Source organism: Antechinus flavipes, chromosome 1 (genome assembly GCF_016432865.1).
Source record: "Antechinus flavipes isolate AdamAnt ecotype Samford, QLD, Australia chromosome 1, AdamAnt_v2, whole genome shotgun sequence".
NCBI classification, from domain to species: Eukaryota; Metazoa; Chordata; class Mammalia; order Dasyuromorphia; family Dasyuridae; genus Antechinus; species Antechinus flavipes.
In genome coordinates, this window is record NC_067398.1 from 129,424,247 (window position 1) to 129,442,109 (window position 17,863).

At 35.6% G+C, this 17,863-nt stretch overlaps 1 protein-coding gene across 1 annotated transcript in view; it reads right to left on the bottom strand.

Annotated features, from left to right (window-relative positions):
* FGF10 (fibroblast growth factor 10) overlaps positions 1 to 2,845 on the bottom strand; it is a 102,521-nt gene extending 99,676 nt beyond the window's left edge. The window contains exon 1 of the mRNA XM_051990568.1: positions 2,274 to 2,845. Coding sequence (XP_051846528.1) covers positions 2,274 to 2,622 — 349 coding nt within the window. The 5' untranslated portion in view covers positions 2,623 to 2,845. The remainder of the gene's footprint in view (positions 1 to 2,273) is intronic.
* Positions 2,846 to 17,863: the final 15,018 nt, after the last annotated feature.

The window sequence follows — 17,863 nt, forward strand, 5'->3', positions numbered from 1 at the left end:
CCCTTTGGGTAGTTTCAATGACTTTATATACTAATACTACCCCCTTTTTTCCCCTTAAAAGCCAATCAAATTTTATTCTTCTCCTTACATGGAAATAGTTCAGCACAAAATAGAGTTGTTTAGAACTGCATGACTCATCCCATTAAATGGTTAATAACACAAATCATTCTTTTAGAAAAGACTGATTTTAGCACATGCACAGAATTTTAAATTTAAATCACCTTTCCTAGGATCTTCTTATATCTCATCATAAAAACACTTGGAGTTGGCATGCCTGAAGTTGGTGATAAAGAAAGTGTGCCTTAATATAATGAGTTCACTCAAGATAAAAACACTCACTCTTTAATTTTCTTTGTGAGATAAAAACTTGGAAAAGTACTACATAGGGCAAGAGGATAGACAGGGGAGGAGTCCATGCTCAGTTGTCAATAAATGCTTGAACAGCTTTCCCCCAGAGTTTTGAATAAACAAAACCACAACTATTTTATCTTTCAAGCACACATTGGTGTTGTCAAAATTTTTGGTTAAAAACAGAAAACTATAAACATCATCTCAAGAATTATGGTGACAAATGACTTTCTACTGCAAACAACTTTACTATGACATTACATCACCTGAAACCACTTTCTATGAAGCAGAAGGGTAGGAAAAAAACACATCAAAGTGAAATATTTGACACTTCTGATATAATAGCCATAAGTCAAAATTTTCAAAAGTGCAAATAATTTGCATAACATGAAAAACTGCTAGATTTGGGAAAAGGAGGAAGAGAAGTTACAGGAGGAAATGTGCAATTGGGATAGTTTATAAGAAAACATATTTATTCATGTTTTCATTGGCACACACATATTATGGAAAAACCAAGTTCAAAAAACATTTTCCACCTACATTTTTAATATAAGTTCTTACTTAGTGTGGCAAGCTATCAATCCCACTCCACCTTCAACCATCACTACCACTGTCTACCCTGGATATTTATCTTGGAAAAACATCACAGTTGGAATTACCAAAAGACAAGAATAAAAGTCTCTATCTGCAATTCATTGTCCCCTACCCTAATATGACTAGTAAAATTATTTAGATCTCATAATTTATTGAATGTTTTCAATGTATCATATCTTATACTTGGGAAACATTCAAATAACAATTAGTAATTACTAAACATCATCATTTGAAGGTGGCCAGGAAAAGCAGTGAATTCAATAATAATGGCATTTCCAGAATGACTGAAGGAAGCACACATGTTAATTCCTTCCCTCTCTAATAAGGAGATTAAAAACACCTCACCAAAATCCCATTTCATAATTTGTTCTGAGAAGAAAAGTTCACTCTATGGGGTAAACTATATTCATGGAAAAAGACTTTTGTGCCTTTTACTTTGAAAATAAAGAATGACAATGAAATGTGTGTGAGGTCTTTGAGAAGACAGTCCCAGATGTTTACAATGCTGCTGTAGTATAGCTGTGCAATATGAGAGGTTTCTGAAGAAAAGAGTAGGATAGGACACCACAAAGCCGCCCATATGCTATTGACAATGCAGACAAGAGCATCATGTTACCATGAAAGAAGGCAAGCAGAAGACAAATAGCGGCAGTGGTGCCTTAAAAGTTAACTTCATGGACTGCAATCACTCAAACCAACACGAGGGACACAGAAAAATCAAAACCAGGAAAAAAATGTTTTTCTGTTCTATGGGTTAGTGGAGCAGACTGTGTAGGGCTAGGGGTGGGGAAGAAACGACAAGAGTGGAATCAAACTTCACTCTCTGTGTAATAAAATTTCCCATAAAACCAGTATAATTGACAATGGGTAATTATTTTCAGATTGAAATAGCTCTGCCCAAAACTCTTAGCAAGATTGCCAGCTAACAGAAACAAAATTTGTTTTCTAGAGCATTTACAGGGGAGAAAGAAGAGATCTATCTGCAACCAGGATGGTGGTGGAGGGTGGATGCATGCAGAGAAAGCACGCATACAGATAACTGCAGGCACAAGAGCCTCCTCCTTCTGGTAGTAGAGGTTTCCCGAACAAGCCAGTTGAGGAAGATGGAGTGGGGAGAGTGAAGAAAAAGAAGGGAGCGGGTGTCTCAGTTTGATGTAATATATGCGGGGGTCTCCAGAGTGAAACTATTTTACCTAATCATTTTACAGGGGGTTGGGAACACCGATATTTAGCGGGTCACATCTGGAACAGATTTTTCCCCCGTGGAGGCTGGAGGGGTGAATAATTTCAAAGTGGGTGGGGGGGAGAACAAAATTGTATTCGGTACTTACTGTATGGGCAGTTCTCATTCTTGGTCCCGCTGACCTTTCCATTCTTTTCAATCTTGAGAAAGTACTTGGTGAAAGAGAACAGCTTTCTCCAGCGAACATCTCCTTGGAGGTGATTGTAGCTCCGCACATGTCTCCCCGCACTGGAAGGAGAAGAGAAGGAGGAGGAGGAGGAAGAGGAGGAGGAAGAGGAAGAAGAAGAGTTGGTGGCCTCCAGTGACAGCATGTCCTGGCCCATGTCGTGGCAGGTGACAGACACAGAAGACACCAAGAAGAGCAGCAAGAAGCAGCAGCAGCAGCAGGGCAGGTGGGGAAAGGCTGAGGCACCATGTGTCAGTATCCATTTCCACATTGTACTGAAACTCTCGGCGTTAGAAAATGTCTCATCAGAAGAAACATACTGGAAGGGTAAAACCCGGTAAAAGATGAGTAGAAAGCTGCTGTTGGATGCTGCTGGCTATCTTCCTCAGAGCTCTGATCTGGCCTGAAGTGAACGCATCAACATCCATAACTCAGGGGCACAAATGAACGGCCGGCTGCTTCCTTCTCTCTCTCTCTCTCTGTCTCTCTCTGTCTCTTTCTTTCTCTCTCTCTCTCTCTCTCTCTCTCTCTCTCTTTCTTTCTCTCTCTCTCTCTCTCTCTCTCTCTCTCTTTCTCTAATCTTCTGTGGTCTGCCTATGTAGTTTCCCAGGAAGCGGTGTCACTTGGGTGGCAGTGGTAGCTGCTGCTGGTGGCCGGCAATCTTCCTTCCTTCACACAAGATTTTCCAGTAGCTACTTTGTTCTCTTCTTCACTCCTTTCTTCACCATGTTAGATGGGGAGAAAAAGTCTGGAAAGGAAAAAAAAAAACAGATGACAGCACAGTGAACAAAAACCAAAGAGAATGGGGGTGGGGACTGGGGAGGGGGATGCCTGAGCCCCTCTGGAGATTAGCACCTTCTGTTCGTTCTCTCTATCCTGAGCCCCATAACCAGTTAGCCAGCTGTAGACAGAAAGAAGCCCGTTGCTTCGGAGTTGTGGGCTCTGAAGGCAGCAGTTTGATACCGGTGGTTGCTTTCCCCCCTCTCTCTCTTTCTCTCTCTCTCTCTTTTTAGTGGTGGAGGTAGTTGTTGATTTGAAGCCTCCAGAAAGTAACTTCTTGTTTCGAGTGGTGGTGATTGGTGTTTTGGAGTGGTTTCCCCCCCTCTCCAGACCACTTGTAAACAGGTTGAAGACTGTAGCCCAAATGTCAGTGATTACAAGCCAGAGGTGGGATATGCCTCTGGTGGTCAAACCTTATTTGCCAGGATGGGGAGATAGGGGGAAGGGGGGGGGGGTCAAGCAGCGGTGGGACATCTGAAACTCTCTGCAGTAGGGAACGCGAAGACGGGAGAACTCTAGCGGGAGAGAGAGGGAAGGGAGAGATGGAGGGAAGGGAAAGAAGGGGTAGGGGGTGGGGTAGGCAATAGAGACGCGGAGAACTAGGGAGATTCAGAGTATCAAGCAAAGAGTAGTGCTTTTGCAGCCGAACTACAAGCAGGAGTTGCGTACCCCCTATTCTTCCTCGCCTCTGAAAAGGCACCAGCCGCAGCCTCCTTTGACTCTTCCTAATTGCTCCTAAAACGTTCTTCTGCACGCTGACCACCAGCGTGCGTTGTATACTCATGCTTTCCTAATTTTGCTGTCTTCCAGCCTGAACCAATCCCCTCTGGGGAGTCCCTTTCTGACTTGCTTTCTAGCGTAAGACTTTCTTTTTTCTTTTCTTTTCTCTCTCTTTTTTTTTTTTTTTCTTTTTTTGGCAGAGAAGTGCTTGAGAGCCACCTGGAGTTTGTTGCTTACTTTTTTTTCGTTCTCGCTTTGAGAAAGGAGTGAGGGAGAGATGGGGAAAATGTTTCCGACAAACCCTCAAAAGCAGATTTTACGCTGATCAGAGCAAGCATGGAAAAGAAGGGTGGGGGGGGAGAGGACACCAAGGACATAATTAGTTTCCTTTCCTCCTCTTCTGCCAGCTTCCAAGGAGGTCTTTGCTTTAATGAATCACTGATTTCTCGCTTCCGTTGCTGAAATAAAAAGTTCACACTTTAGCCTAGCTCTGCCTTTTAAGCCCCAAAGAGATTTATCGACCTCCTTAAAGTCGCCCCTCTCTTGCCTCAAATGAAATCAGGGACCCAAATGACCAATTTCTAATTGCTAACATGAGTCATTTACTGAATCACGCGTGCACTTCAAAGCAAATGGCACTTTACTGGGATTGCAAAGATTTTACCATAAAATCTGTCTGAATGCCTTGCTGTCTGTTTTCTATGCAATTTCCTTTGCACTTTGCCATAAAGGGGCGCTTTTTTTCCCATCTTCAAATTTAATGTTTAAGGAACCCTGTTTTACAATAAACAAACTAAAACAAACTCTATCATTAAAAGGAGTCGCCCCTTCCTTCCCCGCCTCACCCCCCCTTTCCTTTTCTGCCTGTCCCATTCCTCCCCAAGTTCTTTCAAGGTAGGTATTCACTACCATACATACATGTTAGGTAAAGAAGAATGCAGTCCCAGGCTGGGAATTATTTTTTTTTTTTTGCCAGAAATTGATCTGTATTCAGAATGAAATGCCATCGTGGTAAATGTTATGTTCGTAATAGTCTAAGCTTGCCCAGAAGTACCAAGATTTCTACTGAATGTTTATCATTTAGATAGCCTAACTAACTAACCATGAGCAATTCGTTAAATAAAAGTCAACCTTGTGTCAAAAGACTGCTGTTTGGGGACAGTTGAAGTTTAGGAAGGAAAAATCGGTATGGTTTATGCAATTAAAAAACAAAACTAGCTTGTACCTACTGAGACTTGGGAATAGCATTTTTATTATAAACAACATAATATACCTAAAGAAATAAATGGTAATCTAGTTCTTAAGATAGAATTTAAATGATATTAACTTCACAAGAGGAAATTTGAAATAATTTTCAATTCTATTGTTTACTGACTGGAAAAATAGTTTTAAGTTTAGTTTACATGCTTATTATGTTTCAGGGTGGCATTTAAGAGGGCTGGAGTTGAAACAGTTTAATGCTGGAATTGGTATTTTTAATTGCATTGTTTATGGCCCTCCCAATACTTATTCATAAGATTTCAATAGTGTGGTAACAACCATAGAAGATTGTTGTTTTTAATTTAATTAGACTTGATTTTTGTAGTTTAATAATTGGAAAGTGAAGAAAATAAAAAACATGCGTCAACCAAATATTGCTCTTTAATTAAAGCGTGGTGACTTTAAAATGACCCAGAATACTAATTTCAGTCTCCTAGTTCACTATTTTATACCTAGATTGACAAATGCCTGAAACAGAGTGTAGAGTTTCTAAGGGACTTGAGTTTCAGCCCAGGAGCACAGTTGAATCCAAATGTTTGAATCAACAGTAATCAAAACTACGTGTTTTTAAAATGTTCTGTTTGATGAAACCATAAAATAATGATCCTTGCTGTCAAAAGTTGCAAAACATGGGAAATTATTGTTTTAGTGTTTCTTTGCGCTGGGAACCAAGAATATTGTTGAAGTTTTGTGGTCATTTACTTGAAAACTTAATTTTTTTTTCCTCCTTAAGGCAAGATAATCTCATCTCCCATCCTCTCCTTCCATGGGGAACTCTTTCACCTCCAACATGTGTAGGAGTTCTATGTTCCCAAAGTACAACCTAACGTATCCAATTAGTTAAATGTTAGTGGTTGCGTCCAAAAAACATTTTCAAAAAGTAAATATTAAAATCAGGTTATTCCAGATGCAGTGTTTAATAGGATGGCAACTTAGAATAAAAACAAATGAAAAACAACTCAGAAGATTTTTTTTTAAGCTCAAAAATTATCTCTGCCCCTGATTTATTGTGTGATCTTAATCAAGTCACTTCCCTGGGCCTCAGTTTCCTTACCTGTAAAAGGATTGGATGAGATGAGGGGATTGTAAGAGGTGATCTCCAAGGCCCCTTCCAACTTCATTCTGTGAAATGCCCTTAGAGCCTTTTCTCTGCTGTGTGATGACAGGAAGGGCATTTACAAAACAGCTGAAATGAAAAGCTGACATAGCTTTTTAGATTATATCTCATTCTTTTTTCTCTTTTCTGTATAGCCTTTCTTTTATAGCACAGTAGAATCCCTAAATACCCCACTACTTTGTATTGTTGGGTCACCTCTTAGGTTAGCCTGAGAAAGCCTGAGAAAAGTTCCACAGGAAAGATGCACTATTTAACGGAATTCAATCTCTCCCAATAGATTTGAATCACTAACATAAATGTATGAATGTAGATTATATCTCTGTAATGAGGCCTGAATCATTCTCAGTTACTTCAAAGGACTGAAATTCAACCTCCCTTTTTAGCAGCAATAATCAGGCCTTAATGGGTTCCTTTATTAATTGTTTCTCTGCTAAGTCTGAAAAAGACAGAATAAGCTCTCAATTAGAAGGGTACCTACTAGTTTGCTCTAAAATAGTTGGTTTTCTCCCCCTCTCCCTTTTCTAAACCAGGAAGATTTATACATGCATCATCCTTGGACCTTGCACTATTCAATAGCATTGGGTCCAACCATTATCCTAAAGAATAAACCTATCTTTTTGCAAAGTTGTATTTTAAGAAGTTAGAATGTATTCAATGAAGTTTTTTTGCAGCCAATAAATATCCCTTAATATGTATATAATGAAGAACTGAAAAGCAATGTTTTTATACTACTAGGTGTTTCTGTAGCTTTTCTGCTTATTAAGTAGACATTTCAGATTTGTCATTCCTAGATGATTTTAGCTGTATAGAACTATCAGTGGGTCAATTAAAGGATGTGTGTGTGTGTTTGTGTATGTTTTATTAAACTATGATGTTACTTACCATGTCAGTAAACTGCTACAAATAACTCAGCTTGAAAGTTAGACAAGCTCTTCTCTGTAGATGTCTGCAGTCCTTATTTTTAAACCAATGGTACAATCCTAGAGAATACAAGTACCAAAATAAAGTAATTGCTTATTTTGAAGCTGAATGCTCTTTGAAAGCCTAAAGATTTATCATTTACTCATGTTGCAGTCTTGGGTAAGAGGTATTCCTTTTTATAAATATGAACATTTTATGGGAATGATGTGGTTATTGCAGTTGTTTGTTGTTCAAATCTTGAGGTGGAAGGAGATCTTAAGACTCTAGATTTAAGACAAGAAAGGGACTGCAGAGGGCATTGAGTTGAACTCCTGTTATTGAGGTATCAATTCTTGTACTTGTTAACATACCTCACTTTTTACAAATAAGCAAACTGAAGTTATTTGTCCAGAGTTATACAACTACCAAATGTCTGATACAGAATTTGAAACCAGGCCCTCCTGATAATAAGTCCAACATCCTATCTGCTATAATCTGCAGCAATGTTGGATTATACATGTTGGATTTTATTACTTTTAGTATTTTAGTATCCCCAAAGTACGTTGAGATACTATTTTTAGCAGTATAATCTTTTGTAGGAGGATGGAACCTTAGAAATAATCTTAATTCAAATCTATCACTTTACTGTTGAAGAAACTGAGACTGAAAAGTTAAATAGATTATCTAGAATCATACAAGAATTCAGTAGCAGAAGTAACATTTGAAAGAATCTAGGTTTCCTAGTTACTTTGATTTATTCTAGTAAAACTCTCTATTGCTCTCCTTTCCTTCTCATTCCTAATCTCCTTCCTAAGGTGTCAAGGTAATAACTATGATCAGCCAAAAGAAGAAAAGTATGTCTCTTTGAATTCTCCTCTATCTTCTTCTTTATCCCCCTCTTTTTTTTTCTTTCCCAACCTCTATATCTACTTTTACATTTAAGGATAGATCCTTGAATTTCTTGAAAGTTAATTATCTTGCCTTCAATTAAAAGTTTAGGCATCATTACTACAACACATTAGCGAAGAGAACTAATAAAATAGTTCAGTGTTTAATTATTGAACTATATGTTATGAAGAGGAAATTTCTACAAAGATCCACACCACAAACACGGATAGAGATAATATACAAGATATGAGTAGGACTTTCATAAGTTTGTCTTAAGAATATGAGATTCTTGTTTATCAGAGGTTTGCCATTTTAGATAGTCAGATTTCAAATTAACACTTTCTGAGCATCTAATAACATATTTGCATAAAGCTCCAGAGTTCATCAGAGAATAACTACTATGCTAAATAGTTAAGCAAAGGTTTTTGCAAAGTCTAAAATTAAGTTTAACTTTGTAGCATCCTGAATGCTTTTCATCTTTGGAACTAATACTGTTTTCTGACCTTGAAAGTAAAGGGAGGAAAGTTAAAAAAAAATCCCTTTTTGCACAAGAAATTCTTAATTTTCTAATACATTGATAAATTTTTTCTAACACAGTATTTCTTGTTATATTCTTAACTCGAACTCTGTGAACTTCAACAAAATAAAACTCAATAAAATTGATTTTCTTTGTAATGTTATATATTTAATACATTTAAAAAACATTATTCTGTGAAGGGTTCCATAGTTTTCACCAAATTTTCAAAAGGATCCATGGCACACACAAAAATCAAAAGCCTAATCTCTATAGTTAAAACAACAAAAAAGAAAAAAGAAAAATCTTTATAAATTATTAGAGAAACACAAGTGCATGCTGTCAATATATATGTAGATATCTTTCTATCTATCCATCTCTATCTTATCTCATAGGGTTTCTATTTGTCCCTTCCCAATATAAATAAGGTCAGCCTTGGCAAAGTTAAATCCATAGTGAAGTGGCATATCATGGTGGAACAAGCAGTGATTTTGAATCAGTTTTCTAATTTCATTTCTATGTATCACTTAACTTTTCTGGGTCTCTGTTTAGTTATCTGTAAAATATAAGTAATCTTTTGGGTAAATTCCATTCTAAACCTATGACTTTAGGTTATTTTCTCTGTTTCTGGTCTCTGATTTTTGGGCCTTTTCTCCTTGGTCATTCCCCTTACTTCAGGTACCCAAAGCTTCTCACTTCTCTTTACTCCTCCCCCACCAAACCAAAAGGATTTGATAGCAGGGGATTACACTTATCTGATTGTACAATCAGACTGATTGTACTTGAGTATGAATGAGTTTAATGTGTTATCTGAACCAACATTTGCATTTTTAGTCTTTTATCTCTAATTGTGGAATGAAAGACTTTATCTCCTATTAAAGGAATGTCGGGTATTGGCCAGCAGGTGGGGAGATATTCTGGTGGATGTGGAACTAAAAATCACATCTGGGTGGGATTTTACCTTCAAACTGAATTGTAGCACCATATCTTTTCCCACTGCTGCTGAGAAACCTATGTCAAGGGGATGTTTAAAAAACTAGTCTGATTTGCCCTGGCACAGGTCCCCTGAAGGTGTTCTTTCATAACTCTGCCCTTCTTACTTTTAAAATCCTTTTGTGCCTCTTCTAAAGTCAAGCTAATCCCTTAGTAGCCTCTTTGACTCAAACTCCCAAATAACGTATTCGATGTATCCTGGAAAATTACTTGGGTTCATATTTTTTAAAACATTTCCTTGTTTTAGAACTGGGAAAAGAGAAAATAAGGCCTTCTTGGTCCTGAGATTAGCTCTCTAGATACCATACTTGAAGAAAGAAGACAATAAAGTTGAAGTAGTTTTCATAATGTATGTTTCTCAGTCAAGTATTAAAAAAAAACTCCTTACAATAATAATAATTTTAGTACTTTCAGATTGCTAAAAGGCATGATGCATGGTATACTTACATACAGTTAGCAGTTTAGCTAACCTAGTTAAATACCTCCATTCAAACAGAGAATGAATTCTTTATAAATAAGAGTAATCAGATTGGTATGGTTACTCTTGTCTATGACTATGTGGAACCACATGATTTGTAAGAGTTTTACTATTCATATATCATTTTACATACTATCTACCTACCTGTAGAAAATCAGTTTTTTTTTTTAAATATAGGACATACACATACATACATTATGTGTGTGACACTGGAAAAATTAGTTCATTTCTCTGAAACTCAAATTCCTTATTTATAAAATAAGTGGTGCCAGAGGTCAGATGCTATACAATTTTCATTTACCAATACATGTTTGTTTGTCTATCTTTATCTGTTTATTTATCTATCCTCTTAATTCAATGCTTTCATTTTAAATATGCATGTGCCTTGTGTGGTCTGCTGGACATTTTTTATTTTTTTTATTTTGGTGAGGCAACTGGGGTTAAGTCACACAGACAGGAAGGGTTAAGTGAGGTTAGATTTGAAATCAAGTCTTTTAACTTTAGTGCTGGTACTGTATCCACTGTATCATCTAGCTGCCCCTCTACTGGACTGTTACAAATTGAGTTAAATTGAATTTAGAGTGGTGTGTGTGTGTGTGTGTGTGTGTGTGTGTGTGTGTGTGTGTGTGTGTGTATGTGTTTATATATAAAACCATGGGTTCAAGACTTACTTCTGACCTATGCTGACTATGGGACCATATAGACTTCAAGCAATCAAATAATTGCTTTACATTAAATTATACATTAAAATTATACATTATACATTAAAATTATACATTATACATTATACATTAAAAGCAGACTATGATTATCCCAATTAATTTTATCTTTAATGTAATTACATATGTAAATATATGTATTTCATGAACAATTCATACAAAATACTAATCTGTATTTCTGGAAAAAAATTCTTAATCTGATAGTTTACTATATAAATGAAAATAAGATCTAGAATTGGTCTATCAATATATATGTATACATATACATACACATATATTTTGTATATGTGTGTGTATATGTGTCCTGTTTTTCCCCCCTTTGGAGGTTCATTTATGTTCACAATTTCTTTTTTTCCCTGAAATTAAGTCAAATGCTTTATTTCGTATTTGGTTATTTTGGTCATTTTATGTATATGTGTGTGTGTGTATGTGTGTGTGTGTTAACACAAACACACATATATAGATAGATACATACATACATATATATTATATATATGTTAACATATATATTCAATACATTTCAAATTGCCAACTTGGTAGCATACATTTGAACAAAATCATTTCAAATAACTTCCTTTATTCCTTCAATTACTGTGAATTAACCTTTCCCCTTTTTCTTAACTCTCTCTTAAATTCTATGGTAACTCTCTTAAAGAATCAAATTAACTAATCATTCTATTTTTCTATACATTTATAATGCATACATTTGTGTGTGATATTTGTGTATATTTATTCCCTAATTCACAGTCAATTTTTGTAGGGATGCCATATATACTCCTCTATGTTCCCACTGAGTAAAATCTATCATATCTAACTTTTGTAAACTTTTATTAAGGGTTTTATTTTTTCTTATTTAATTAAATTTTCTGGGTCTAAAAGGGGTAAATTATTTTCTGCAGCAAATATAGTTTGCTATCTATTTTTCCCTGTGGTTCACTTAACTTTTCTTTAAGTATATAACTGCTATGCCATTTGGTGGATGTGTTAAATATTGATGTTAATTCATTGTCTATGATGTCTTTATGCCAAAGGTAATTTCCTGTTTATCTTTTTTTTTTTTTAAATTGTGTATTTTTGCTATTGCTTTGTCTAAAAATATGTTTGCTAGTTCCTGCAGTGTGGAGGAATTTTACATAGATAGGTGATGTCAGAAATACTGTACTGACTTTTGAAGATCTTGCAAAAATTTGAGTCTTGATCACAAAGGTCTTCAAGAAATTTAAGTTAAGGGCAGGTCCCTTGTGACCCTCCAAAACTTTTCTATTATTTTCTGCTTCAGTTCCCTGCCAGTAATATATCACCTTTGTGGCATGCCTTGGCTCTGACTCAAAGAATTCTTTTCCTGGAATCACAGACTTAGAACTGGAAAATACCTTGCAATTCATCTAATCCAATCTCTTATTTATAGATGCAGACATTGAACTCCAGAGAAGTTAAATAGCTTGCCTAAGGTCACATAAAGGAAGTAGCTAAATTAACATTTAAACCTAGGTTCCCTGAATTGAAATCCAGTCTTCTTTCCTTTCCATTGTACCTTACTATTTTCCAAAGTAAATAAGTAAATTTTCCAAAGTAGATAAAGATATCAGGAATAGAATTCGGATCTTACAGATATTACACATGCTCTATCACTAAATCACATCCTCAAACTCTCTGGTATCTTTTTGAAAAATGTCATAGTTTCCATATTGAATTTCTTCTAATTGTCTAATAACCAATTGCCAGGATCAGTGTCTGCCACTGGTTCCACTGAGCTATTGAAATATTATCCTTGTTTCGCTGGTTATGGAGGAGAGAATATCTCCTCTGAGCAGATTTTCCACAGTATCTAAAGTCCATTCTATTCTCATCATGTGGTCTCAAAGTTGCATCATTTCTGTTTCAATAGTAGAGTGCTTAGTGGCTTTTCCAAGTTTATCATTTGAAATTTATTTCTTTGGGCCTCTGGAAATATCAATACAATTCAATGCAAATAATAAATATATTATCATCCTTCTATCATTTTTCTATGACTTTACATCTTTCAAAGAGTCCACAGGATAGCATAAAGTAATTGTATCAGGGTAAGATTTGGAAATATCATGTTGCCTAATATGTGAAGAAGAAAAGGAAACAATTGTATTTAACTAACTACTAAAATTTTATCAAAGACTGATAAGTCTTTGTGTGTGTGTGTGTGTGTGAAGTTCATACAGCCTGAAGATAGGAGTTACATGACTCTGCCTTCTGGATTTTTACTGTAGTTGTTCAGGGACATCTAGACATAGCATATAACAGTATACATTGTACTTTAATATTTACAGAACAGTTTCCTCACCATGACCCTTTCCAAATATTTCCAGACTCATAGTTCCTATTCTGTAGGTAAAGAACTAAAATCCAGAAAGATTAAGTAATTTGCCTAAATTCCAGATTTCTTAACTTTTTTCCTACCATGGACCCATTTGGTAGTCTGATGAAATCTATGGATCTTTTCTCAAAATTATGTTTTTAAATGCACAAAACATAATAAAATAGATAGGATAACAAAGGAAAATAAAGATTAGTGATTTTTTTTTTTGGAAAATTCAAGTTCATGGACTCTTTGCAATTTATCCCTACATCCTGAATCCAGGCCCTCAAGTTAAGGACCCTTGACATCTGGGTCCCTGGCTAATATCTAGACATAACTCTTAAATTCTCTGTCCTGGAGTTTAGTCCTCTTTCTATTCCTCTATCCTACTTCCAAATTTTTTTTTACATTTTAAATGACAACTGCGGACAACTTTCCACATCCAGTATCCTCTTGCATGTTATTTTATAGGACTTCAAATAGACCAAAAAAAAAATAGTTTTGAACAACTATACAATTTTTCACTGTTAAATACACACTAATTCATTTATTTAGTCGCTATTGTAAACAAGATGACATGAAATTTTGAATCCCTAGAAGTGAACTCTGCCAGTTTATTTTGAAAAAAAGATGAAAAAAAAAAGTCATTCCTTTTAGATACTAATTCTCTTTCAATCTTTTAACATCCTGGTATTCCTTTACAGGATACTGCTATTCCTAAAAGTGTCACTCAGAACTGAGATTTTCTAGATGGGATTTGATTGTGGAACAATACAGTAGATAGACTGCTTCTCTAATCTTTCATGTTTTTTGCCTCTATCACCTCTAATATAGCCCCAAATTACATTAGCTTTTTGCTTTCTTTTATTATGTCACACATTTGATTGTCAATAAGCTTTCTATCTTAACCCTCAGATCTCTTTTGGATAAACTGCTATTCTAGCCATACTTTCCTCATTTTATATTTTTGAAGTTAAGTTTTTGAATCCAAGCCATCCAACTTATTCTTATTAAATTTTACCTCATTGGAGATATCCCCACATTTTAGTCCATTAAGAATTTTAGAGATCCTTACTTTCATTCATATGTTAAATCATTCTCCCAGTTTTGTGCCACATGAAAACTTGATAAATGTCATTTATGTATAATGCCTGTATCCAACTCATTGATAAAAATGCTAAATGGCATACAATGAAACATAGTTTCTGCAAGACTCTACTGGAGAACTCCTTCCAAGATAACAGAACCATTAACACCTGCTCTTCTGGGTATAATTATTTTATTTTTCTTTAAGAATCTATCTCCTTGAATAGGAATAAATGGACTTTTCCTTAAAATAGACAGGAGCATATATTTAAAACCATCAGTAAGCATCATATGCAATGGGGAAAAACTGGAATCTTTCCCAGTAAGATCTGGAGTGAAGCAAGGTTGCCCACTATCACCATTATTATTCAATATTGTATTAGAAATGCTAGCCTTGGCAATAAGAGTTGAAAAAGAGATTAAAGGAATTAGAGTAGACAGTGAGGAAACCAAACTATCACTCTTTGCAGATGATATATACTTAGAGAACCCCAGAGATTCTACTAAAAAGTTTTTAGAAATAATTTATAACTTTAGCAAAATTGAAGGATACAAAATAAATCCCCATAAATCCTCAGCATTTTATACATCACCAACAAAATCCAGCAGCAAGAGATACAAAGAGAAATTCCATTCAAAATAACTGTCAACAGCATAAAATATTTGGGAAGCTACCTAGCACAGGAAATCAGAAATTATATGAGCAAAATTACAAAAAACTTTCCACACAAATAAAGTCAGATTTAAATAATTGGAAAAATATTAAGTGCTCTTGGATAGGCTGAGCGAATATAATAAAGATGACAACACTCCCTCAACTAATCTATTTATTTAGTCCTATACCAATCAGTCTTCTAAGAAAATATTTTAATGATCTAGAAAAAATAACAACAAAATTCATATGGAAGAACAAAAGATCGAGAATCTTAAGGGAATTAATGAAAAAAAAATCAAATGAAGGTGGCCTAGCTGTACCTGATCTAAAACTATATCATAAAGCAGCAGTCACCAAAACCATTTGGTATTGGCTAAGAAATAAATTAGTTGATCAGTGGAACAGGTTAAGTTTACAAGACAAAATAGTCAACTATAGCAATCTAGTGTTTGACAAACCCAAAGATCCTAACTTTTGGGATAAGAATTCATTATTTGACAAAAACTGCTGGGATAACTGGAAATTAGTATGGCAGAAATTATGCATGGACCCATACTTACCACCTTCTATCAAGATAAGATCAAAATGGGTCCATGACCTAGGCATAAAGAACGAGATTATAAATAAATTAGAAGAACATAAGATGGTTTATCTCTCAGACTTGTTGAGGAAGAAGAAATTTGTGACCAAAGATGAACTAGAGACCATTATTGATCACAAAATTGAAAATTTTGATTACATCAAATTAAAAGGCCTTTGTACAAACAAAACTAAGGCAAACAAGATTAGAAGGAAAGCAACAAACTGGGAAAGCATCTTCACAGTCAAAGGTTCTGATAAAGGCCTCATTTCCAAAATATAGAGAGAATTAACTCCAATTTATAAGAAATCAAGCCATTCTCCAATTGATAAATGGTCAAAGGATATGAACAGACAATTTTCAGATGATGAAAATGAAACTATTACCACTCATATGAAAGAGTGTTCCAAATCACTATTGATCAGAGAAATGCAAATTAAGACAACTCTGAGATATTATACACAGCTGTCAGATTGGCTAAGATGACAGGAAAAAAATAATGGTAAATGTTGGAGGGGATGCAAGAAAACTGGGACACTGATGCATTGTTGATGGAGTTGTGAACAAATCCAACCATTCTGGAGAACAATCTGGAATTATGCCCCCAAAGTTATCAAACTGTGCATACCCTTTGATCCAGCAGTGCTACTACTGGACTTATACCCCAAAGAGATACTAAAGAAGGGACCTGTATGTGCCAAAATGTTTGTGGCAGCCCTGTTTGTAGTGGCTAGAAAGTGGAAAATGAATGGATGCCCATCAATTGGAGAATGGTTGGGTAAATTGTGGTATATGAATGTTATGGAATATTATTGTTCTGTAAGAAATGACCAGCAGGATGAATACAGAGAAGCTTGGAGAGACTTACATGAACTGATGCTAAGTGAAATGAGCAGAACCAAGAGATCATTATATACTTCAACAATGATACTGTATGAGGATGTATTCTGATGGAAGTGGATTTCTTTGACAAAGAGAAGATCTAACTCAGTTCCAATTGATCAATGATGGACAGAAGCAGCTACACCCAAAGAAAGAACATTGGGAAATGAATGTAAACTGTTTGCATTTTTGTTTTTCTTCCCCAGTTATTTTTACCTTCTGAATCCAATTCTTCCTGTACAACAAAAGAACTGTTCGGTTCTGCACACATATGTTGTATCTAGGAAATACTGTGACATATTTAACATGTATAGGACTGCTTGCCATCTGGGGGAGGGGGTGGAGGAAGAGAGGGGAAAATAGGAGCAGAAGCGAGTTCAAGGGATAATGTTGTAAAAAATTACCCAGGCTTGGGTTCTGTCAATAAAAAGCTATAATTATTTTTTAAAAAAAGAAAGAAAAGAAAAGAAAAAGAAAAAGAAAAAAAGAATATCTCCTTTTCTAGTAGCTTAACTTTTAAAAAATAATCTTGCTTTTCTTGGATGGTTTTTATCTTTAATATTTTTAGTTTTACCTCAATATCTGTCATTTGATTTTTAAGTTCTTTTTGGAGTTCTTCTATAAATTCTTTCTGTCCAGAGAGCCATTTAGTGTTACTCTTTGGGGTAAAAGAGACTTTTTTTATTTCACTGTCTTCCCCTGAAGATGAAGCCCATTCTTCCCTAATTTGATGGTAAATATTATGTGGTTGGGTTCTTTCTCCTTTGTCAATTAATTTTTTTTTTTAAATGAGAAGCATTACTAAGTGAGATGAGGAGAACCAGGAGATCATTATACACTTCGACAATGATATTGTATGAGGATGTATTTTGATGGAAGTGGATTTCTATGACAAAGAGACCTAACTGAGTTTCAATGGATAAATGATGGACAGAGACAGCTACACCCAGTGAAGGAACACTGGGAAACGAATATGAACTATTTGCATTTTTGATTTTCTTCCCGAGTTATTTTTACCTTCTGAATCCAATTCTCCCTGTGCAACAGGAGAACTGTTCAGTTCTGCAAATACGTATTGTATCTAGGATATACTGCAACATATTTAACATATATAGGACTGCTTGCCATCTGGGGGGGGGTGGAGGGAGGGAGGGGAAAAAATGAAACATAAGCGAGTGCAAGGGATAATGTTGTAAAAAATTACCCTGGCATGGATTCTGTCAATACAAAGTTATTATTAAATTAAATTAAATTTTAAAAAAAATGAGAAGCATTAGTGTAAGCATATTTAAGCCCGGGACAGGAGGGTAATGTCTCTAGCATCACTTCTGCTTTCCCCTCTGTCCTGAAACCCTAAACCAAGAGCTTCCGGCTCCTGCAAGTGCTGGCAGTCAACAGAGTTCCTGTCCTACTGCTTCTGAACACACCATGTTTTGACTCCTCAGCCAGGACCTGTCTCTGAAGCATAGCTGAGCCTGGTGTTCCTAATCAGCCCAGGTTTACTCAGCCTTTCCAACTCAGACCCCTGACTCCATAGAGTCTGGGAGGTAAATGTTCTGGTGGTTCCTGCAGAGACTCTAGCCACATCCAGTTAACCTTAGGGTTCTC